This window comes from Clupea harengus, chromosome 8 (assembly GCF_900700415.2).
Source record: "Clupea harengus chromosome 8, Ch_v2.0.2, whole genome shotgun sequence".
Classification (NCBI taxonomy): domain Eukaryota; kingdom Metazoa; phylum Chordata; class Actinopteri; order Clupeiformes; family Clupeidae; genus Clupea; species Clupea harengus.
This window is the reverse complement of record NC_045159.1, coordinates 27,805,674-27,829,009: the sequence shown is the minus strand read 5'-3', so window position 1 is coordinate 27,829,009 and position 23,336 is coordinate 27,805,674. Positions and strand designations below refer to the sequence as shown.

At 43.3% G+C, this 23,336-nt stretch overlaps 1 protein-coding gene across 5 annotated transcripts; it reads right to left on the bottom strand.

Moving 5' to 3' along the window:
• Positions 1-572: 572 nt before the first annotated feature.
• On the bottom strand, positions 573-19,792 carry nsd1b (nuclear receptor binding SET domain protein 1b). 5 transcript variants are annotated; one of them, XM_031572606.1, is made up of 25 exons: positions 19,388-19,792; positions 17,795-18,602; positions 16,864-17,002; positions 16,543-16,715; positions 14,526-16,431; positions 14,234-14,364; positions 13,868-14,126; positions 13,615-13,715; positions 13,355-13,397; positions 13,016-13,188; positions 12,788-12,919; positions 12,058-12,181; positions 11,465-11,665; positions 8,903-9,082; positions 8,274-8,430; positions 7,723-7,931; positions 6,943-7,055; positions 6,459-6,728; positions 5,709-5,825; positions 5,060-5,201; positions 4,540-4,646; positions 4,073-4,277; positions 3,638-3,829; positions 2,132-2,197; positions 573-1,498 (listed from the first exon to the last, which is right to left on the bottom strand). In XM_031572606.1, exons 2-24 carry the CDS (start codon positions 18,581-18,583, stop codon positions 2,160-2,162), a joined length of 5,901 nt encoding a protein of 1,966 aa, XP_031428466.1. In that variant the 5' UTR covers positions 18,584-18,602; positions 19,388-19,792; the 3' UTR covers positions 573-1,498; positions 2,132-2,159. The 5 variants fall into 5 exon arrangements, with proteins under 5 accessions (XP_031428466.1, XP_031428462.1, XP_031428464.1 ...); XM_031572602.2 differs by lacking the exon at positions 573-1,498 and having other exon boundaries at positions 2,136-3,829; XM_031572604.2 differs by lacking the exon at positions 573-1,498 and having other exon boundaries at positions 2,136-3,829; positions 7,723-7,928.
• Between the last annotated feature and the right edge of the window lie 3,544 nt (positions 19,793-23,336).

Sequence of the window (23,336 nt, the reverse complement as noted above, 5' to 3'; positions counted from 1 at the left end):
ACATTGCATGTCTGTACACCGTGTCCTTAAACATAGGATGGACTCGGCGTGTTTCGACTGACACAGGTGCCACATGGATGGTTGAGAATCCAGCCCCTGGAATAAAAAAAAGCATGTTTTCGAAACAAACTTCCCAGGTCTAATGTGAGACACTAACTGGTTTGAGCTGATAGATCGACATGTATACTGGATGAACTGGAAATTGTGTGAGGCATCTCAAATAAAACAAAAAAAAACCTTAAGTGCAAGTTTGTTTTTGTGCCATGATGATTTTACCTAATAATTTTTACTTTAAGTTGAAGTACCGGCACATAAGTTTGCATTGTTACTCATCAATGGATGCGATTGCTTTGTTTAGTCACTCTGAAAATCCCTTAGTACATGAGTGTAAAATATACCAGATATATACTCAAATATTACTACCGGTATGTTACTAGTGTCCAAGCTGACACTTCCCTTTAAAAACAGACCTTATGTAGAGAACCTCTGTATCAGTAATGGAGGCGGTCATTCAGCAAATCAGACCAAGACTGACCCAATGTCCCTTCACCCTAAGAACGAGCAGAGACCTCTCTGATGGCATCCTTTATTATGTACAGTGAGTTTCCAACACTCCAACCTTCTCATGTGCAGCTCTCATAGAAAAAAGCAAGTGCTTCACAGATCATCACACATCAACCAAACTGTTACAGAGCAAGAAACAGCAAGGTGGCCACATGATGTCTTGGGAAAAGGCAGTCGAGAATGAAATGCAGTCGAAATCTTCTGCAGCGACGAGAGACCATGAAACTGTGCGTGTACATACACTGAAGACAAATGGGGGGATGCTTGCAATTTAAGATCAAGCCAGAGAGGTGATCATTTTTGACTGGCTAAGTTTCAGTAGTTCAGTTTCAGTAAACCTCTATGGTATGTTAAAAGTAGTTCAGTTTCAGTAAACCTCTATGGTATGTTAAAAGTATGGTTTCAATTTTGGGGGAGCACTGTTCTGTTAACCGAGTCATGGACACCTTTCTTTCTTTGACATTGCACAAAACAACTAGTAAATAAATAGAAACTAAACATACATACTAAGTAAATATGATACAACATAATCATGCTCCTAGTCGTGTCTTAGTCCCATATTCTGCTTCCACTCCATGTCTAATGGCAGTAGGTAGGGAAAAGTGAGAAAATATACTGATGTGTCAATGTCAAGAGACACGATGAGCTCTGCCATTTGGCCATCGGTCTTGTTTGAACTTTCATGAAGACAAAGTCTAACAGCAGAGGGAGCCAAACTACAGAGCGTCACATAGAGCTTCGCTCCTGACTGTGAACACATCCCCTGTCCTCATCTTTTTTTGCTCTACTTTGCTCTATCATAATTTCACCATCATTTTTTTACCAGCACAAACCTATGGTACTTAAGGGGATTCTTGTATTCTACTTGTTGTTCTTAAAATGGATGACAGTGGGAACTGGAATGCAAGTACTCCATCTGTGATACAAAAGCAACCTGTTGCAATGGAAAAGAATAACAAGAGTTGTGATCCTATCTGTCAGGCCAACATACAGCATATACATCACTAGATGTCTTTCATAAAAACACAGTGCAACTAGATCATGAGATGAACAACTGTTCTTTGAGCTCATTGACATTCCAACAACAATTATTGACAATATCTTCTGGTATGATTGGAAGGGAGAATTGGTCAAGGTAGCAGTCCACTGTCAGAACATTATGAATTGGGCCATTTTTGGACCTAAACTAGGTCAAATATATTGAATTGAACCTAAGCATTTGATATACAATTAACACTCACTGATGCAAATATCTTTGTTTTTCGCACAAGCACCGAGGTCATAGCATTGTGGAAACTAAGAATGATTCTAATTGGTCCAGCTAGTGCAAAGGTGGATGGACCCAAGATGTTTAACAAAAAACACCATTGCTGACTGTCATAGTGCATTTATGATTGAAATGTAGCTTTCCACACTAGAGTTCCCAGTTACAGGAGAACCTCATGACAAATTCACACTTTTGAATTACAAGAAAAATGGCAACAAGTCAAGTCAAAAATGTGGGTAGGACTTTTACATTCTGGAAGTAATGGGGACTTTAATTTTGAACTGCTGAGTAAAACATTACCTCCATTTAATACATGGATGCCACCTTGTCAGTCAAACGATCCTGGTAACATCTCTAATTCTCCATCTGTGTGTATGATTTTGGGGAGAAAAACAGATTTGACCAGCAATTACATCACACACACACACACACACACACACACAATCATGTACAAACTCAACTAAGCAGGGAAGGGCCAAGAGCATCCCCTTGACATTAAGGTGCTGCTCACAGTATAACAGTCTGTCCTTTGTGCGTAGCAACATTATTATAATATAAATATGACACAGATAATACACTTATGATTCCCTTAGTGCTAAAATGACCATGAACCAAAACAGCAACATGGCAACTCAGTCTGGCACTTTAAAACTAAGGTTAACAACAATGTTTAGGGGTTGGGGGAATGCTCCCATTCATCTTACAGACTACAAATGTAATAACAGACCCAAGCCAAGCCAAGGTTTTCATTCAGTAAATCATAATTTATCCACAACAGACCCTCAATTCTGCAACTGTATCTTTATTTCATGTCTGTCTCCCCATAACCTTATTGTGGCTTAAAAAAAGATCATTTGTGGCAAGACAATGGGCAGAGATGACCTCAAAATGGGTGAACTGCTTGATCATTGCACATATTGATTTGCATGTCAACTCTTGGAATAGTCAGTGTAACATCATTTGCAGTCATCATGGGTAGAGGTGTGTATGGTGTGTGTAGATGTATGTATGTATGTATGTGTGTCTGTCTGTGTGTCTGTCTGTGTGTGTGTAGATGTACAGTATGTATGTGTGTGTGTGTGTGTGTGTGTGTGTGTGTGTGTGAATGTTTTCGGGGGAGGACAGTTCAATGCTTTCCCTGCCTGGCTGGTGTCCACAGTCCATTCTGGGGATCCGCCTCTCCGACGCATCCCTTGATCTCATCCTCAAGAACACAACATTTCCTCCCCAATAAACATGACTGAGAAGAATTAAGGATTAAGGAATCATTGAGTCTTAAGTGAATGAATGAGTGGGAGACTGAGCTGCTATTACAAAAGGCTGATAGTTACCTCTCCTAAACCACTGGGATAACGGTTCGAAGGACCCATGCTATGAAACAGAATCGATAGAAAGAAGTGAGACGCCCCTTTGTCAGTCTGGTTAGACTGTATGTTTAGAGCACCTTCTATTGAAATAATCAGTCTGATTCGCCCAGCACCCCGTCCGTCGTCTTCTCTTCTCCGCTATGACCAGCGTCTCCCTCTTCTCTCTCCTGTGGCTCCTCTGTCTCTCCCCTTGGCGCCTCACATGGTGAGACCGGGGTGTGAGACTCGGTGTGGGGGCTGTCTTCGGTGGGCTTGGGTGGCGCAGCAGGATGGCATTGCCGTGAGGGAGACTTTGCCGTGAGGGGAGCAAGAGACGAGGACGCAGGTGCAGACGGCAGTGGTGGCCCTCTCGTGGGATGCAAAGCGGCATCATCGGTGTCGCTGCAGGGAAGGGAGGAAGACGGAGGGGCCGGGCAAGAGGGAGCGCGCTGGTACTCACGTATCTCACCAGGTTCTAGCGGCTCGGGTCCACACGGGTCGTGCTCACTGCAGGAGAGACGGCCGTCCAGCTTGGAGATGAAGAGCGTGCCGTCCCGGTGCTGGGCGCAGAATGAGCTGGGGCACATCTCACAGAAGGAGGCGGCCTCCTGACCGCACACGTCACACTGGTGCCACGGGCACTCCCAGCGACCTTCACACACACACACACAAACACATTACACAAAACCAAACAAATACGCTCTTATCCAAAAACTTTTGTACAAGTTATAAACACAAACAACACACATGCGTTAAATACTGGATATCACAACATTTTAATAATATACAAATGATGCAAAAAAAAATGGACATATCAACTAGCTGAATTTGAACCACCTGATAGATCCATAAAAAAGAAGGACCACAGCAGCCTGTTGCTGTGGGGTCTGGTCACCTGCTGGTCTCTTGGTGAGGCTGAGACAGTCTGCGTGGTACACCTTTGGACAGCCAGGCTTCTTACAGGACACCAGCTGGCCGGAGTCTCCGCAGCTGAAGCACTCGTCCTCCCGTTCTTTGGTCACCTCCACCTTGGCCGGCTTGCGTTTCATCTGAGCCTTTCGCTTCTGCCTGCCCCCCTTGTCATCCTCACGGGGCTGGTTCTTCACAATGTCCACAGCAAGAAACCATCATTGAAAATTGGATTCAGGTTTTGCATACATATACAAAAGAAATGTATGTTGAAGTGTTTAAGCAATCCATTTTACTTAAGGATGGCAAATAAGCATCAGCAGAACTAGTTCTACAGAAAGCTTTGATGCAGAGGTCTTAAGTTGTTTCCCTTAACACAAAGAATGCTATTAGACTGCTCCTCTTGTGTATTATAATTCAACATTGTTTTCACATTACAGATGGCATTCTTACCTTTGGCCGTACGCCAAGGAAACCACTACAGTTGGATGCCCCGCATTTACACACAGTCTTCCCATTGCCCAGACACTCTAGGTTGTAGTTGAATGTGAGCTCTGTGCCTGAAAGAAAAGGTTAATTACTTTTCAATAGGTCTGGTAAGGGGACAAATGCTGTACTTGAAACAACTGAATAATGATTTCTAACTGGTTCATTTGGAAATCTGAGCTTTTCAGAATGTTGATCCTCTGCTCGTGGAGTGTGTGTGCGTGCGAGCACACACACACCCACACATACACCCACACACACACACACACACACACACACACACACACACACACACACACACACACACACACACACACACACACATACAAAACACAGAGACACAAAACACACACACACACATTCATACGGCATGTGGTCTGCAGGTTCAGGTTCAGTGTGTTCTTCAACACTATGCTGCGTTGGACTGGAATCTTGGGTCTGTCTAACCTTTGGTGATAATCCTTCATCTTGTGTGCTTGACACTCACCAGCAGTTACGTCTTTAAGAGCAAAGAGTCCTACACGGGTGTCTCCGTTCACTGTCCACTTCTGGGTCTCACAGTTAGGCTGGCAGCAGTGATTCATGAAACGAGCCTCATTTCCCTTGGGCCCGGCATCGATGAGACGGTCCTGTTGGGGGAGGAAACAGACAGATAGAGAGAGGGAGACAGAGAGAAAGAGAGAGAGAGATAGAGAGAGATAGATAGAGAGAGGGAGACAGATAGAGAAAGAGAGACAAAAAGGATGGGATGTACTTCTATGAAACCCACCAGAGAAAGAAACAAAGGTATGATTTGGCATGATTTTTTTTTCTTTGTTGAGACGTTTCATGCAGAGCTGGAAGTCCTAACTTGTAACTGCCTATTTAGGATTAATGGTGTTGTCGATAGTATGCACACCTAAATCAAACACAATGGTTTCAATGTTATTTATGTGTGTAGCCTCTGCCAGATAGGACATCATCAAATAGTAACACAAAACTTGAGACGGAGAAATACGGCCCTGTCATGTGACCCTACCATGAGGCTTCAAGGAAGTGAAGTTCTCTTTAATCACAAGTTTGTTTCTCAAGTTGGAGTGTAGGCGGTTACCATGACAATGAATGTATTTACTGTAGGTAACAGGCTGCTTACTGACCTTGTCCAGTGTCAGCATGTAGAAATTGCAGATGTCGTTCTCTTGAGCGTGCTTTATTCGAGCACGACACTCTTCCTCATCAATCACTTCTCCAACATACTCACTCACAAAGGCCCCCTAAAAAAAAAAAAAATTTAAGTTTTAAAACTACGACATGGAAATAGTACCAAATCTTTAGAGGCTCTTTTTTTTTGTTTGATTCATCCAGAGAATACAAAATGAATAATTCATTTGTACCCATGTTTAATTTCCAGTATAGTCTTCCTATAGTCCAATAGTCTAGTTTCAATAGTATTCCTTTCACCGTGCTTGTTCCCAAATCCAAGCGCTAACATATGCTATTAAAATGCAGGACTCTGCTAAGGTCTGCTGAAAGAATATGCAACCTTTCAGCTTACCACTACTTCCTTAATGGGTAGCTGAAAGAATATGTAACTTCTCTCAGTTTCCCACTACTTCCTTAAGGTGAAGCTGAAAGAATATGTAACTTCTCTCAGCTTCCCACTTCTTCCTTAAGGTGAAGCTGAAAGAATATGTAACTTCTCTCAGCTTCCCACTTCTTCCTTAAGGTGAAGCTGAAAGAATATGTAACTTCTCTCAGCTTCCCACTTCTTCCTTAAGGTGAAGCTGAAAGAATATGTAACTTCCCTCAGCTTCCCACTTCTTCCTTAAGGTGAAGCTGAAAGAATATGTAACTTCCCTCAGCTTCCCACTTCTTCCTTAAGGTGGAGCTGAAAGTTCTCACTGTACCTTCTTAGCGTCCGAGCAGCAGCGCAGACCCCAGCCTCGCGTCAGCGTACGGAAGATTTCCACCGGTGAGTACTGGCGCTTGGCGAAGCTCTGGTTCTGGCAGCGTTGGCCAGCCGGGCACACCTGAGGGTGGCACTCATACAGCAGCATGCGGTTGATGCACTCGGAGTCAATGCCACACGGGTTCTCGTCTGACGCCTTGCAGTTGCACCGAGGGACTTCTGACAGGTCTGCCACGATGATCTGCACTTTGCCGATTGGCCTGTTCACCTATTATGGTCAAATGAATGACATGCTGTGGTAAGTGTGTAAAACCAACTCTAGATCCAGAGAAGAGTAGGCAGATAGGCCTACATCGTCCTTGGATTTGAGAGGCTAGTCAGATTTCTGCTAATTGAAGACGTTTATCCCTGCATAATGCATTCAGCGGGATGGAAATTGCATTGGTCGATTTCCCTGCGTGTTCACAAATTCAATGCCATACCTTTATATGTCTGTAGGGCGGTGGCTTCTTGTCATTCCGCCTGTCCTCCTGAAGTTGCCTCAGCTCTTTTTCCGCCTGCAGTTCTTGAAACCGTTTGGCAGCTTCTTCAAGAGCTGGAGGTGTTGATTAACGAGAGAGGTGTACAGTAACATACTGTTATTGGCATATTGTTATTGGCTCTATACAAAATTGAGTTGAATACTCATCTGAGCTAGTTCTGTGACCAAATCAACTGCTAAAATCTAGCTACAAGCAGCGATGATGGGGCCAAGTGTTGCCATGGAAACTTGATAACACCATGTCAAGGGGATGGCTGTAAGATTCATGTTAATTGACCAAAGACTGCCCAAGATATCAGCTCACCACCTGTGTGGCATTTTTTTTTGTGCCTCCTTAAAATTGGGTCCCGAGTCCTGGGAGTTTGGTTCTGATACATCAACGCATTGCTGAGATATGATCTCACTTCCTGTTTGGCAGCTTCGTCACAGATTTTGATTGGCTGTGACATGCAAATGCTTTAAAAAATCAACATAGAAAACCTTTGTGAGACTTGGTCTGCAGATCATCTGTGACAATTGTGGTGAGGAATAATAATTGTGGCCTGTGAGAATTTTGAAAAACTTTTCTAGTTCTAGGGTCTGCCATAGACTCCAATGGCAGAAGACAGAGGAAGATGAAGATGAAGAAGAAAAGGCAGAAACACAGTCGGTGTCTACGCAGCTTCGCTGCTTGGCCCCCCGAATAAGTGGCTCTATCGCTCTCAGAGAATTCTGACGGTACCTTTTTTGTAAGTCGAGTCGACACCTTTCCCCATTTTTTCCTTGCCGGTGGCGTCTGCCTCCATGTATGGAAACACCCTGGCCTGGTAGGTCCACAGGTAGTCGTTGGACCCGAAGAAGTGCACAGGGAACTCGCCCACATCATGCCTCATCCGCAGAATGTTGCCCGGGATGTCTCTGGGATGGCTGACCTCAGCTGGCCACCACCTGCTGGGATCGAGATGCATCCGGCTGAGGGAGGACCGTCTCAGCAGAGGCGCGTGTGTGTGTGTGTGTGTGTGTGTGTGTGTGTGTGTGTGTGTGTGTGTGTGTGTGTAGGATGTTACCTCATCAAAATGCAGAATGCTGTATACTGTATACTCCTCTTGCCTTCCACTGCCTACTTTCGAAAATAACTACATTTCCCACAACCTCTTTTCCTTTGTATTCGTTGTCTTATCAGAGCAGAAACAGAACATTGTACAAAACCTGTGTGCCACTATAATTAAGAGTGGTTGTTTTTCAAAAAGACGTTTTTTGATGGTAGCATTATAAAATATTGTCTAAACTGACCTGTATCTGCCTACTTTGACCCAGACCACCTCCTGATAGTGAGGTCGCTTCCCAGCGCGGCAGTCATTGCAGAACCAGCTTCCCTCTGGCATGCTGATGTTCAGGCATTCTCTGTGGAAGGCTGCAGGGCACGACTCACAACACAGAAGACTGCCCCCTAGAGGTGAGGGAGAGAACACAGGTAAGACAACTTCCCCGAGGATATGCAGCAACTGCACACCGTAAGTATTTTGTGTCCCTTAAGTTGCTTAAAGGCACAGTGTGTATTTTTTGTGAAATGTATTAGTAGACATCGTTGTGAGTTAGGTTGCATTCATATTGCTGTGGACTTGGTCACAGACATGTTGAACTGCATGTAAAGCAGCATTAAGGAGTTTTGGTCCAAAACTAGGAATTGAACTACTGAAAAAGCACGCAAACACCTTACAAACACCAAGGAACACAGCACGGTTGGCACTGATAAAAGGGTCGCTAGCATGCTAACTCATTTAACTCCAAACAATTCCCTAATTAGCACACAAGCACACTCTGACAGATTGTGGTTACAGGATTTAAAGTTAGACCCATCAAATGTTGAACTGCATGCTGCAGACTTATCACTTTATAGCACCAATGAACTACCAACTGACCCTCTGAGCAGACGAAGCACCAGCTGACATTAACGTGCTCGTGGTTGCGGCAGCCCTTGCGGGGCACAAAGTGGTTGGGACACAGGAAGCTGTTGGCCGTCAAGGGGATGCTTCCAGCGGCCATGCAGAAGTCGTTGGCATGATAAGCAACCGGGCACCTCACACAGCGGGTCAAATGACCTAAACACACACATAATGATAAGCAACCGGGCACCTCACACAGCGGGTCAAATGACCTAAACACACACATTATGATAAGCAACCGGGCACCTCACACAGCGGGTCAAATGACCTAAACACACACATTATGATAAGCAACCGGGCACCTCACCCAGCGGGTCAAATTACCTAAACACACACATTATGATAAGCAACCGGGCACCTCACACAGCGGGTCAAATGACCTAAACAGACACATTTGTAAACAACAAAACACACACACACACACACACACAACACACAGAATATGTGGATTTGGTTTTTAAGTTGTATTTGTTTCTACTTGGCATGAGTTGACAAGCAAGCGCTCAGATATTATTGGGCGCATGCTCTTTTCCATTCTCTCATTCTATCCCTTCAATCCTTATCTCCTTAAAGGTTAGGTTGCACAAAAGGTTTTATTCAGCTTTTGTGTTTGAAAGCAGACATTTAGAGTACTTGTCAAATGCTGCTCATAGGACTTGTCTTAGCCCACTGTGGTACTGGGAAGGAGTGGATCACTGTTGAGCCTTTCGGAGATGTCGGCCTAATTTAAGAAAACACGGATGAAGGAAGATGGCCACTTCACAAAGTGCTCACAAGGGTGACTCTATGTCATTGTTGTTAAATATGGTTTAGTATCAGTATGGTGGTTGTGGTTAAGTGTCAGTATGGTGGTTGTGGTTTAGTATCAGTATGGTGGTTGTGGTTTAGTGTCAGTATGGTGGTTGTGGTTTAGTATCAGTATGGTGGTTGTGGTTAAGTATCAGTATGGTGGTTGTGGTTTAGTGTCAGTATGGTGGTTGTGGTTAAGTGTCAGTATGTTGGTTGTGGTTTAGTGTCAGTATGTTGGTTGTGGTTAAGTGTCAGTATGTTGGTTGTGGTTTAGTGTCAGTATGGTGGTTGTGGTTAAGTGTCAGTATGGTGGTTGTGGTTTAGTATCAGTATGGTGGTTGTGGTTAGGGTTAGGGTTAGGTAAGTGTCAGTATGGTGGTTGTGGTTTAGTATCAGTATGGTGGTTGTGGTTTAGTATCAGTATGGTGGTTGTGGTTAAGTGTCAGTATGGTGGTTGTGGTTTAGTATCAGTATGGTGGTTGTGGTTTAGTGTCAGTATGGTGGTTGTGGTTTAGTATCAGTATGGTGGTTGTGGTTAAGTGTCAGTATGGTGGTTGTGGTTTAGTATCAGTATGGTGGTTGTGGTTTAGTATCAGTATGGTGGTTGTGGTTTAGTGTCAGTATGGTGGTTGTGGTTTAGTGTCAGTATGGTGGTTGTGGTTTAGTATCAGTATGGTGGTTGTGGTTTAGTATCAGTATGGTGGTTGTGGTTTAGTGTCAGTATGGTGGTTGTGGTTTAGTGTCAGTATGGTGGTTGTGGTTTAGTGTCAGTATGGTGGTTGTGGTTAAGTGTCAGTATGGTGGTTGTGGTTTAGTATCAGTATGGTGGTTGTGGTTAGGGTTAGGGTTAGGTAAGTGTCGGTATGGTGGTTGTTGTATAGTATCAGTATGGTGGTTGTGGTTTAGTATCAGTATGGTGGTTGTGGTTTAGTATCAGTATGGTGGTTGTGGTTAAGTGTCAGTATGGTGGTTGTGGTTTAGTGTCAGTATGGTGGTTGTGGTTAAGTGTCAGTATGGTGGTTGTGGTTTAGTATCAGTATGGTGGTTGTGGTTTAGTATCAGTATGGTGGTTGTGGTTTAGTATCAGTATGGTGGTTGTGGTTAGGGTTAGGGTTAGGTAAGTGTCGGTATGGTGGTTGTTGTATAGTATCAGTATGGTGGTTGTGGTTTAGTGTCAGTATGGTGGTTGTGGTTTAGTATCAGTATGGTGGTTGTGGTTAGGGTTAGGGTTAGGTAAGTGTCAGTATGGTGGTTGTGGTTTAGTATCAGTATGGTGGTTGTGGTTTAGTATCAGTATGGTGGTTGTGGTTTAGTATCAGTATGGTGGTTGTGGTTAAGTGTCAGTATGGTGGTTGTGGTTTAGTATCAGTATGGTGGTTGTGGTTAGGGTTAGGGTTAGGTAAGTGTCGGTATGGTGGTTGTTGTATAGTATCAGTATGGTGGTTGTGGTTTAGTGTCAGTATGGTGGTTGTTGTATAGTATCAGTATGGTGGTTGTGGTTAAGTGTCAGTATGGTGGTTGTGGTTAAGTATCAGTATGGTGGTTGTGGTTTAGTATCAGTATGGTGGTTGTGGTTTAGTATCAGTATGGTGGTTGCGGTGTATCATGATGTGTTACGATACATAGTTTAGGTTCATTTGGTATCACGTGCACTTCATGTTGAGAGGTCTGGCCATTGTGAGAAATCCCCAATCAATAGCAGAAGGAATGTATCATCTTGCCCTGTGTATATAGCAGCACTATACTCACCACTGGAAGCAGAGGGGCTGGAGGGGTTGGTGATGAAACAGGAGAGGCAGACATGCAGTGAGCAGCGGAAGCCACATGCGAGGGGGACGGTGGGGGAGTGCTCGATGATGCACTTCTCATGGTAGAACTTGCCGCAGGTCGTTTCCACACAGTTCTGCACGGCATCCCCCGACTTCCTGCACACGAAACAGGTGTGCACACCTGCGGGAGTGGACAAAAGGATGAGAGTAGACGACCCTGGGGCAACAACCCCGGCAGTGGACCTCTGGCTAGCGAAGCAGAGACAGGCTGAAGTTACAGCTGGTTTGGTAAGAATGAAAACATCAAAAGAGCTAACGTGTTTTCAAGCACATTTGGTAAGATATAAATACTGCAGAAAAAGGCATCCTCACCAAGCATTCCATCAATCCAATACTGACTGAAATAAAGCTGTAGAAACACAACACAGCCATGCGGCTAGCCAAATGGCTGTGTAGGTGTGTAGACTGCATATCACTAAGAACACAAATCAAGTTGAAAGCCACTGGGTCCTATTGCGTTCAAACCATACTTAACAAAGGCATTCTGAATAAGAGAGAAGGGCACAGCCTTACCAGAACTACACTCCTGACAGACAAACCTCCGCTGCAGAGGCTCTGAGAGACCAGCGCAGCGTGGATGGAAGGATCCGCAACACTGTCCCTCACACAGGATCAGATCACCAGTGTTCTCACACACCTGTCCAGGAACAGACAGAATAGAACAGACATCTCAATGATGGATCTACATGACCAGAGGATATTTGGTTACGAGCACATCAATACTGATTACAAAAAGCATACATGAATGAGAACTATTTACATATTGTGATATAGATTTGTGTGTCGTCATTTATGTCGTTAGGACATGTTAACTCTACGAGGTGGGGTCAGTACCTAAAGGCTAAAGAAAAATCTGCATTGTCTAGATGTTTCCCTACTGTTCTAGAATATAATAGAATAGAATAGAATAGAATATCTTTATTGTCATTGCTCAAGTACAATGCAATTGAGGTAGCAGCTCTCAGACTCAGTGCAGTTGAAAAGTATAAAACAAAAACAATTAAAATATAGACTGAACTATACAGATTTACACTATACAAATACTCATCTTAGATATAAACAAGTAAAAACACAAGACATATTGCACAACAGAGAGACAAATACACGTCAGGTTTGTGCAGTGTTGAGTGTGATGACAGCTCTGGGATAGAAGCTCTTGTTTCTAACTTTTAAATTTGCTTTTTCATTAAGTGATTTTAAGATAATTTCACTGTAATCTCACCATAATACAAACCTGACTCACCTGACAAACATTCTCCCTAAGCATAGCTGTGCAACTTCTCTCTTCCAAAACCCTCTCATGAGGGGCAAGACTCTCAGCAGTGGCAGAGGACTCAGTCATCACCAGAGAACAGTCATTGCTGGATGAAATCGCCTAAGAGATGTACATAATGATGATGAAATTGAGCAAAATTATGATTTCTATACCACTGACAGCCTTAGGGTGATGCAAGGAGACGAAGATACTGACCTCTGAGTTAAAGCCATTCCCATCATCTTCAAGGAAGTCCAACAAGCTGCCACTCTCTGAGGTAGCAGGTGAACGGTCTTGCTCCTTTCCCAAATTCAGAGGGAGTGGGGAGTTGTTGAGTCCATGCACCATCGCTGTCTTACCCTTCGTTTTAACAGAAGGCTGACCTGAGTCTTTAAAAAAAGAGTCATATAGTAACACATCTTATTGTAGTTGACCTCTGAATAGGACAATGCAAAAAAAAGCTATTAACCATAAATAATACATTTATACATTTAATAATAGTTTCAAACCTGGTAATACAATCTTTATAACTTCTCAAATTCTAGGCATACAAACCTAAAGAGATGTTATGACCTGAACTATTCTTCAGAGCTTTAACCTGTGAAAGAGAGTGAGCAGTTAAACACATTACTGAAACAGTGGCCCTCAAACTGGAATGTGGAAAAAGCAAATCCAAAAAGGGAGCTTCCCCCTGCCTACACCTCTTTCTCAGGGGATTGATCTCAGGTGTTTGATCATTATTTAATATAGGATCAAGTAACATAGAATATGTGTTCAAGAAAAGTACAAAAGTACTATGCTGACCAGCCTAATACCTTTTTCTTCAGCGTTAAAATGGGCTCTGCCTCCATTGAACTTTCCAGAAACTTCAGGGTGGGCTTCCTTTGTCTCTTTCTATTCAAGAGCTGACCATCAGCTGGAAGATGATAACAGGATTAATGAGGGCTGCATTTTAATTTGGTGGAGACCAAGAGTACTTGAAGAACACCTGAATGTTATCACTCCCGTCAGTTAGCTATAATGATGAGATATGAAAATGATCAATGAGGGTTACAGGGAGTTCCTTACCAGACTCTGAACACCTCTGGATATGCTCTTGATTCAGTGCACATCCTTCGTCACAGCCAGGAGGTGCAGCCTCTGGGGGCGGCGTTAGTGTGCTAATCGGTAAGGCCTGGCAGGCAGTGTTCTCTGCTGTGATTGGTGGAGTGACTTCTTCATTGGTCTTCGACTCTTCTGGGGGTGGGGTTTGCATTTCAGGAAGTGACCTTGAGAGTCCCTCCATTGCGTTGTCTGGTGTAAACCCTTCTTGATTAGGGCAGCTTGACTGGACAATATGACAGCATAAGTAGGACAATATGACAGCAACTGAACCCCCACAATATTTAAAAATCCCTTCCTATATATGTATTTAATACATCATATATGTTGTACCTGAGCTACCTTTGCAGAGGACTCAAGTTTTTTCTTCGCTTTCTTCCTTGTGGAAAAGATCTTATCATATTCCTCTGTCCATTCAATAAGTCTTTTGCTGGGTTTTCTAAGGCGTTTGGATTGTGTATATGCTATGGATAAAAAGAATTCAGAGCAACTTTGAGCAGCTAGAAATTCAAGTACATTCAATGATTTTCAGTTCTGTTCTTCTACACTTCTAAACACCAACATAAGGAAGACCGTGATGTATGTTCCATGTAAATGCTCATAATCGTTTACGCAGCCTCCTTACCTTCTGTGGAGTTAGTTTGACTAACAAAGGTACCATCATTTGAGCTGGAAGCTCTGCCTTGGTTGAGGCTGTTCTCTGGCACAGAGACCGTATTCCCCTGGGAGGAAGTGTTCTGTGCTCGTTCTTTCTCCCGACTGCAGTTGTCTGTCTCTCTGCTGTCCTGTTCAAACTTCTGCCAGCGCTTTTTGGGGGCACTGTCCAAGAAATGTACCCCAGTAGCGTCCTCTGCCAGCAGAGACTGCTCCTGCACGTGCTCATTCAGAGGAACTCCATCGGAGGCACACTCAAAAGGCACAGTGACAAATTCTGGTTTCTTCTTTGATCCAAGTCGTCCACTCTTTGGCCATCTTTGATTCACATTTGTGAAAGAGTCCTTGTCATGTGCTGAAGCCCTGTTAGTCTGACTGTGCTGAGGCTTTTCTGCTTTCTGTCGGGAAGCCGTCTTTCGCTTTGTCTTCGCCTGCTTCGACTTGGACGTCAATACCCTCTTTTGTGGACAACTTTTGCCATTGGCTCGGGAAGCCTGACCTAGCCAGGTAAGTAGGTCCTCCTCCGGAAGAAGCGATGGTTCCTCTTTGATGAGTGCACTTGGCTTCTCAGGCTCCAGAAGAAGAGGTTTACCTTGTTGTTCCCGACTATCATGCATGTCCTTGAGAAGCATTAAGAAGGTGCTGAACTTGTAGTTTGTATTGGGTTGAAAAGACACAGGCTGGCCACTGTCCTCATCTGTGAACGATTTGAATGTGACTTCTTTCATGTCCGCAAGATCGTCAACCGTTAAGACTAATGGTTGTGGAGAGGCACCTGGAGATTCCTCCGACTCACCTGCTTCTCTTTCTGTCTTCACAGAATTAGGTGGGGAGGAGATGGTTACTGGTTTTGTAGATATCAATGAAGCTTCATCTTCAGATTTGATCACAGCCTCAGTGTGTTCCCCTGTAGACCATCTGGGAGATGATCTGCGGTTTGCCTGTGAAGTCATTGGTTCAATGAAGTCTTTGTTTGAAGCCGGAGAGGTGGCAACCTGTAATTTGCGATTGGGTTCTGCAATTGGCTTTCTTTTTGGAGTGAGTTTGGTAGAAAGCTTTTCAGCTTCACTCTTTATGGGCAAGCTTGCATGTTGGTCCGAGAGAAATGTCTGGATTAGTTTATCTTCCTCCAAGGCTTTGAGGGCTTTAATCATTAGGCGACTACTTGCTGGGAGGCACTTTAGTCGACCCTTTAAGGCCTGTATTGACTCATCAGAGAGATGTTCCAGACCTGATGTTTTGTTTCCCCTCCATTTTGGGCTGGACCCTTCAAGACTCTTTTTCCTGCAGGTTCCCTTCACAAAGGAACTTTGCAGGAGTTTTAAACCTGGCCGACTGGTGCATCCAAGGGTATGAGCCTTCCCTGGTCTGCTGAACCAATGACCACTCTTCTCACCCAGGGCTTTCTCCTCCTTTTTCACGATTGGTGGCTGAGTTGTTTGGAGTTTGGATGCTCGTTCATTGGCTTTAGGACATAAAATCCTTGGTACAGAGTCAATATCTGAATAAGGATTATCTACAATCCCATCTGGCTTTCCATCAGTAGGAACAGTTTTTAAACTAGTGACTTGATTTTTTGTGATCAGACTGTTGTTGTTAGGACTTGGCTTCTTTTTAATTTGACGTTTGTTTTTACAACAAATCGTGTCTTTTGACATCAATGGCTGGCTTAGGTGCAATTCATCACCACCAGAATGGATACTGATAGTTGTTGACAAAGAAGAGGATGACTGGCACATGGGAGTTGTTGAGACCTTGTCTCGTTGAAGTTTTCTGGTAAAACTCCTAAAGGTCTCATCTGAAACATCAGACTGAGACATGGCATTTTCTGCTTCTGCCACACTGGTTTTCCAGGATTCAAGAAACCTCTTGGGTATCTGAAACAACAACAATTACAGGGATTATAAACACAAAAGTGTTCACCGTCCCTGACTACATCCCCGCTCCATAATCCATGCCCTATGTTATTTGATAAACAAAACAATTACAGTGTATTTGTAGTTTTTGTCTCTTTGTCTCCCTCTCCTCCTTAAGACAGGAAGATGTTCAAACTGGTGACCACCCTCAAAAGTGTGTGTGGCTTTTCCGGGCACCCAGGCCATCTCCACTGGCTCCCCAAATGTGCAGACAAAGTACTGACGACAAGGTCTGTCACCTGACTCTGAAAGTCCAGAGTACAGAAACTTCATACAAGACCGTTTATCACATTTGGTCATTTCATCGACACATTCAATGTGTCATGTAAAACCAGAAAATTAAAAAAAAATACTTAAATTGTGTGTTTTATTTCCAAGGACTTCAGCACATACCTTTTATTTTGTGGTAGGCTCCCTGTGTTGGATTCAGAATCACCTGACAAGGCCACCATGGTCTGCGGTTGAACTTTGCCCATATTACCTCCCTCTCCAGATACTTCACTGGAAGCTTCTGCTGCTTTGGGCTGCTGGTCTACCAGTAGACACCACAGAAAATGACGTTATATGACATCAAAGCATTTCAATGTGTCCAGTGAGACCTTTCAATTATTCATACCCAACCTGTTAATGAATTATATAATATGTAAACATGTGTGTGATTAGCATGGATGTATACTCAAGAAGTATGATTGTCCACTCTAAGTCATGAGTGTACAACTGGTAGTTTAGACATTACGTTAGTATTTTACATATAATTCCATTTTAAAACCGTTCTCATGGTATAAACCCGAGCCACAATATATGTAATGTAAAGTTGCACTTACATGGTAAGCACATCTTCGGACCAAGACATTTCCATTTTCAGATTGTCACACATTTTAATCCAAATGAACTCACAATACAGGGAGTACCTACAAATGTGTTTCCATGACGGCCCTTGCTAGCAAACGGTTTTGGCAGCTCAGAGGTCAGTAGCGGCAGACATAAAATATCCACATTGACCCAAAATAAAACTAGCTTTTAAATAAAATAAACTCGTCTCTGTGTAGTACTGGAAACTATGTTTCATACATTGATTTTGCATTATGGAGTTGATTTCATGTCCATTTTACATAATCATACTGGACATTCTTTGAAGAAAAATGTTGCCAAAAGTCAGGGCATAAAATGTAGTCAGTTTCTTAATCTATTATGCATATAAAGTATTTTCAACATTTTCAAACACCAGATGACCAAAACAGCCATAGACTAATGGGCTATGTTATTTCAGTGGTTCATTTTACCTGTTGAAAAAAAAAAAAAGAATAAAAAAACCAGGACTTGCCATAGCTGGCCGTGTTGGACTGGTTGGCCCACAGTCGCTGTCCGCATCATCACATAGACCATCTACACATTCCATGGCTGGTGTTTCTGTAACACTATCTTTGGTGGCAGAAGGCACCCTCTGTGAGGCCGAGATCTGCTTTGTGTCTGGATCTGTGTCAACCATGTGACCTCTTGTGACCCCAACTGCTCCTGCTGTGCCACAGGTTACGATGGAGTCATCTGACCCTTGACCTTTCCCTTTCAAAAGTGCTTCAGTGTCTTCCTCTGCCTCTGGGCTTCCATCTCCATCGTCTAATAAAGTGGACTCAAAGTGCAGGCAGCCTTTGTCTCCGAGGCCCATGGTGTGCTGTCCAGTGTCTGCATCTGATGGAGCTGACCGGTCATCCTTCTTCTCAGTGCTGGCACCGGCAGCCGCCGATCTGGCATCGTTTGAAGTGGGTTGGTGTGTGTGCTTAGCATACCTGCTCCTGCTCACTCGTTTTCTTGTGTGTGTGAGATCCGTCACCTTCTGAACGTTCCTCTCAGGTAGAGGCAAGTCGGTGTCGCTCACCATAGATGTCAGGTCCCGCAGCCTCTTCAGGGGGCTGTAAGACAGAGAGGGGTACTGCTGATTGTATTTGGGGACTGACGAGCACTTAGGTGCAGGGTGCGGGGGTTCAGACACTGCTTCACACTCCTCTCCACTGGGGTTGGTGGAAAAATGATGGGCGTCAGATGCTGAGTATTTTCCTGTATTTGAACTGCTGTCCAAGGCATCCTTGATTTCTGCTTCATTAGGCTCAGTCATGTTGTCATGGCATCAACATCTGATCAATAAGAAAAGGAAGGAGTTATATTTTACTGTAATTATCCATAAAGGAATGTAATTATAAATGTCAAGTCATAATAATAACTGACATGATCATTTACTTTCATTTGTGTCATAATATCATATCCCACTCGCGAAATCTGAAATGACAGATAAAATATCCAAATGCCCCCAGTGTTGTACAATCAAACTCTGTTACTGTGCAAGATCACACACTGAGAAATAATCTATTGCTGCAAGTTGATAAAACGTTAAAAACATTCCGTGTCGAGGGCCATCTTACTTAATGCATAAAACACCTTGACGGTCCAGTCCCTGACAGGTCGAAAATGTGCGCTATTTGTAGGCTAGTCTAAAATATGCGCTCCGCTCGTGGATTAAACCCGTCTACGGGCAAACTGCGATTCGCTGCTCAGCCATTCATGTTAAACTAACATAACCTCCAGTGTTTCCCAAATCAGCCCGAGATGAATGGCTGCCCACGATATCCTTGTTTTATATCTTGATGACACACGTTTCTAATAAGCTCTTTCTTGCCGCAGCTGTGCAAGAGGGTGAGCAAACGATAACGCTAGAGTACATCACCAAGGCACTGAATGGCTCACGAGTCGCTGCCTAACGTATACCTGATGACAAGTGTAACTCGCAGGCTAACACGCAAGCACTCTTTCTTACATACATGCTCTTTCCCTGAACTCAATGGCTGTCTACATAGGTTATACATTTGTGTGAAATAATCGCATATACAATGTGATGATGAGAGAAATTTCAGCGAAATCTTACCATTTAAACGTTTTCCATAACAACAACACTTTGAATTTCTTCAGTTTGAGACTGGAAATGCACTTAATTCCAAATTTGTGAAAGTGGATCAGCAAAATCCCAGTATTACTAGGCCAAGGACCTCACCACATATCCCTGGCTCTTGAGCTAGCTATCACTTACCGCCCGCCCCTTTCTATATAAATAGACTTGTGAATAAAGAATGACCAAAACAATTGACTGCTAGACACCTTTCATCTCCACAATGTGCGTTATCCATCTTGAACTATCATAGCATCAATACTACTTTTCGAATAATTGTTTCCTTGCAGCCGACCTGCCCCTGTATCTGGTTGAAGCCGTGGCTGTCCGTGGCTGTCTTCAAACAACCAATCCGCTCCTGTACCCAGCCCCCAGCGAGTGAGAGAGAGAGAAGTACAGTGGTTGCGGTGCATAGTTAACAATCCATGTCAGTTTAGTGTCTATTGACATGTTTTATCTACCTGTGATTGACAGGCTTTCGGAGACTGCTGTTATATGATTTAATCTTTATAGAAAAGCAAACAAGAACACATTTGAATGCCCATGCCAAACGCACAAGTATTCTAACCATATTGACATGAGAGATACAAAGGTTAAAGAAATGTACACGGAGGGGTTTTTCAAATGCAGTATAACATTATGGAATAATCTCGGTTAATAACAGACTACATCTACTCTTCGTTTAGGCGAGTATCAAAGTCAGTTCCCTGCTTCAAAATGGAGTCTGTTGCTCTGAACAGGCCACAAAGTGTTAACATTTCGATTGCAACTGCACATAAAACGCATAAGATATTCACACTCAGTTTCATACGAGATTTTCATAATGTGGTGGAATTTGTCCAGTTCGATCCTTTTCATACCTCAACTTGTAGCATATTAAACAACCAAACAGCTAAACAAACGAAACAAAGTAGATATTCATGATCATTTGTGTCACAACATAACTGCCCACAGGAAATGTGAGCTGCCTGCAGGCAGAGAAGGCGCAGCTCGTGTGCGTTCAACTGTGCCTCATCAAAATAAAAAACAGTGGAGAGAGAGTTGTGGAATGCTGTGTCATATTTTCTTATGTTCGCACTAAAATTGTGATTTGATCTGCTCATTGTCGTTGCTGTCTCAGATAGAAAAGAGGAGGGCTGTATCTGGTGACATCGTTTGCTTCCACTCACTGTCTATGGCTGTTGCGGCTAAAATTAGATAATTGGTGACGCAGTTACAGAAAAAAAAGCGCAATTATAGGTCTTTTCGTCATGTTTGTGGGTGGAAATCGTGGTGGTTATTTGGGAATAAAGTTTACATAAAAGAAAACAGATGAGTAAGCCTGCGCGCCTATTTTTAAAGGAGCCACACCAAGGTGCGCTCTGGCTGCCTTTCTGTCTTTCTTTTTTTTTATTGAGACAGAGGCTGTCCAGTCGAAAACGTGTTTAAATGACGTAAATGACATGAACCGATTGCTGTGTACAGTCAATGTCACTTCGACCGGCGACTTGCTGCCACGCACATCCGAGGCAATGGCGACCGAGGCCTGCGAAATGAAGCTGAAACAGCGCCCCGCAGCACCTACGGGCTGAACGTAGTTACTTCCAACATCAGACCACAAGGACTCATCTCGTTATACATATTTACGTGTCATCATAGATGACATTAAGCTAATTTACAAGCGCAGAGCTGAAACCAAAATGACCCGGAATGTGCGTTAAAAGAAACTGCAGGAGTGTACACAAATGTGTTAGCCTATTAGACGCATTAAGGCCTGCTTCCGCAGTGCGTTGGTGTTTTCTGATGCACAGCCTGTAGTCCATCACATTTCAAGCTACACGACCAATATCAGTCGTAGTTAAAACGAACCCATCCCTTTGAACAGGTAAAGCAATAGGATAATTCCTATTGTACTTCATACCAAAGGGTGCAAAATCTTTTGATGTCGGTAAAGACATCGGTACATGTTTGGCAATTAGACAGTCGACCGCTTGTCATGAATAGCCTAAAATGATCAGGACACGGGGAGAGTAAGTCGAAGTGGCTCTAGGATAAGCTAAGCAAAGATGTGATGTTTTTTTTGTCAGCATCTTCTCTGGAAATTAAAGCGATTTTGTAATTTGGTAACAACAAGTAGTAATACCTAGACTTGATTAAAATGAGTTTCACCACACATTAGTTAACTAACGTAGCGTGACATACAGTCCAATAGTCCTTTCAATTTCAACTCTCTGATGCTCTCTGTTTCGCCATATCATGGCCAAATTCCAAAGTAGCAGAACTTTTACGAGCTTCATGGTGACATTTATAAGGTCACAGTTGTTGCTTATGCAAATTATCGTATGTGCTTGTGGGTAGAGACCTACATCTGGGAGAGCTCACCCAGACACATAACCTGTCGACATCATATCAGCGATGGAGATGGTGCCTATCCTCCATCTGATGGCCAGATGTCCGATGCAAGTGGAGACCCTCAGTGCCATTTGTGGATACATACACCATCTAGTGGTCAAAACATGTATCTGACCTCTCAGCTTTGAACAGACACGTTCTGACTCCTTGACTTTTTGTGTGTGTGCCTAATCTTCAATTAATGTCGACAGAAGAATGGCACTGTAGTGAGTCAAGACACGTCGTTATAAAACAATTAAAAGTCAAACTTCAGTAATTAAATGCACAAACAAATTCTACAAACAGAAGTTTTCGCTTAGTTTTGCATTAATTAATTGGTGTCAGAATTACAATGTCTTTGACAATCTTTACCAGCAGGGGGCAGAATGGATCTGCATAATACATCCATTGAACCAGCGACTCTATATACAATCATTGCATTGAACCAAGAAGCATGTGTGTAGTTGTTTCAACTCGACTCCAAAGAGGTTCCGCATAGTAGCCTACATGGAATTACTACGAGCTTTACAGTTTCGTATGGTTGTAAACGTTTACATTTTCTTCCTTAGAGAAAAACTATTTTGTCAAATTTCGTCAATTTAGATTATTGTAAGCCTGTAATGGCCCAAGTGTACTATGGAGTCTGCGTTCGCGTTCCAAAGCATACTAGTTTTGCTGTTGCGGACAAGTCTCTCAGCGCACAAGCTCAACGACAGTGTTTGGAATTATATCTCTTACGTCGTGTGAATCTACAGCAAAGACTTTTATTTTGTATTGGTCTAATATTGTCTCTGCCCCTTCATAAACGTTTAATCCTCTACCTAAATGGCAATAGCTACCTTAAAATAGGTGATAATCGAATCAGCTGTGATTCGCTGAAGCATGGAATAAACGAAGCTCATTTTATCAGTGGGTCACCGGTAGATTTTGTCCAGGGAGCAAATATACTAATGAGAATATGCTGTGATAATCCTGTGAAAAAATCAATACAACAACAAAAAGCAACATTTAAGAGTTGCTCGCCAGATTCAGTGTCCTATTATCTGAATATTTAGAGTAAGAGAAGTGCATAGCCTACTTGATTGTCCCTTTCCTAATTATAACCACTTGCTGTAACAACTAAATGTGTTTACCCCAAATGATTGCATACATCTTAGATGTCTTATGATCACAGTGGTGCTAGACATTGGCACTTGAGTGTTCAATAACATTAGTCCTGAAGTTCCAAGCCCTGAAAATCATTTGAAATCCTTTCTATTTCCTGTACACTTTCTATTCTGCCTCCCGACACCTTCCCGCCAACTGCCCTGCTGCTGATTCTGCTTTCCTGATCTGTTATCCTCTCTTTGCCTTGACCTTTGCCATGGCAACTGGCAATCTGGCGACCTCACTGACCAGCTCCAGCTGTGCCCTGCTGGTGCCTTCCGCCCCCCAAAAGACTTCACACCTCCGTGAAAAAGATTTGTTATCTCTCTAGCCCCTTCCTCTCTCTCCTCTGCGTCTCCAGCCACCACCGTCCGGTCTCACATATCTCCGGGTCTGTAGGCCTAGCCCAGAG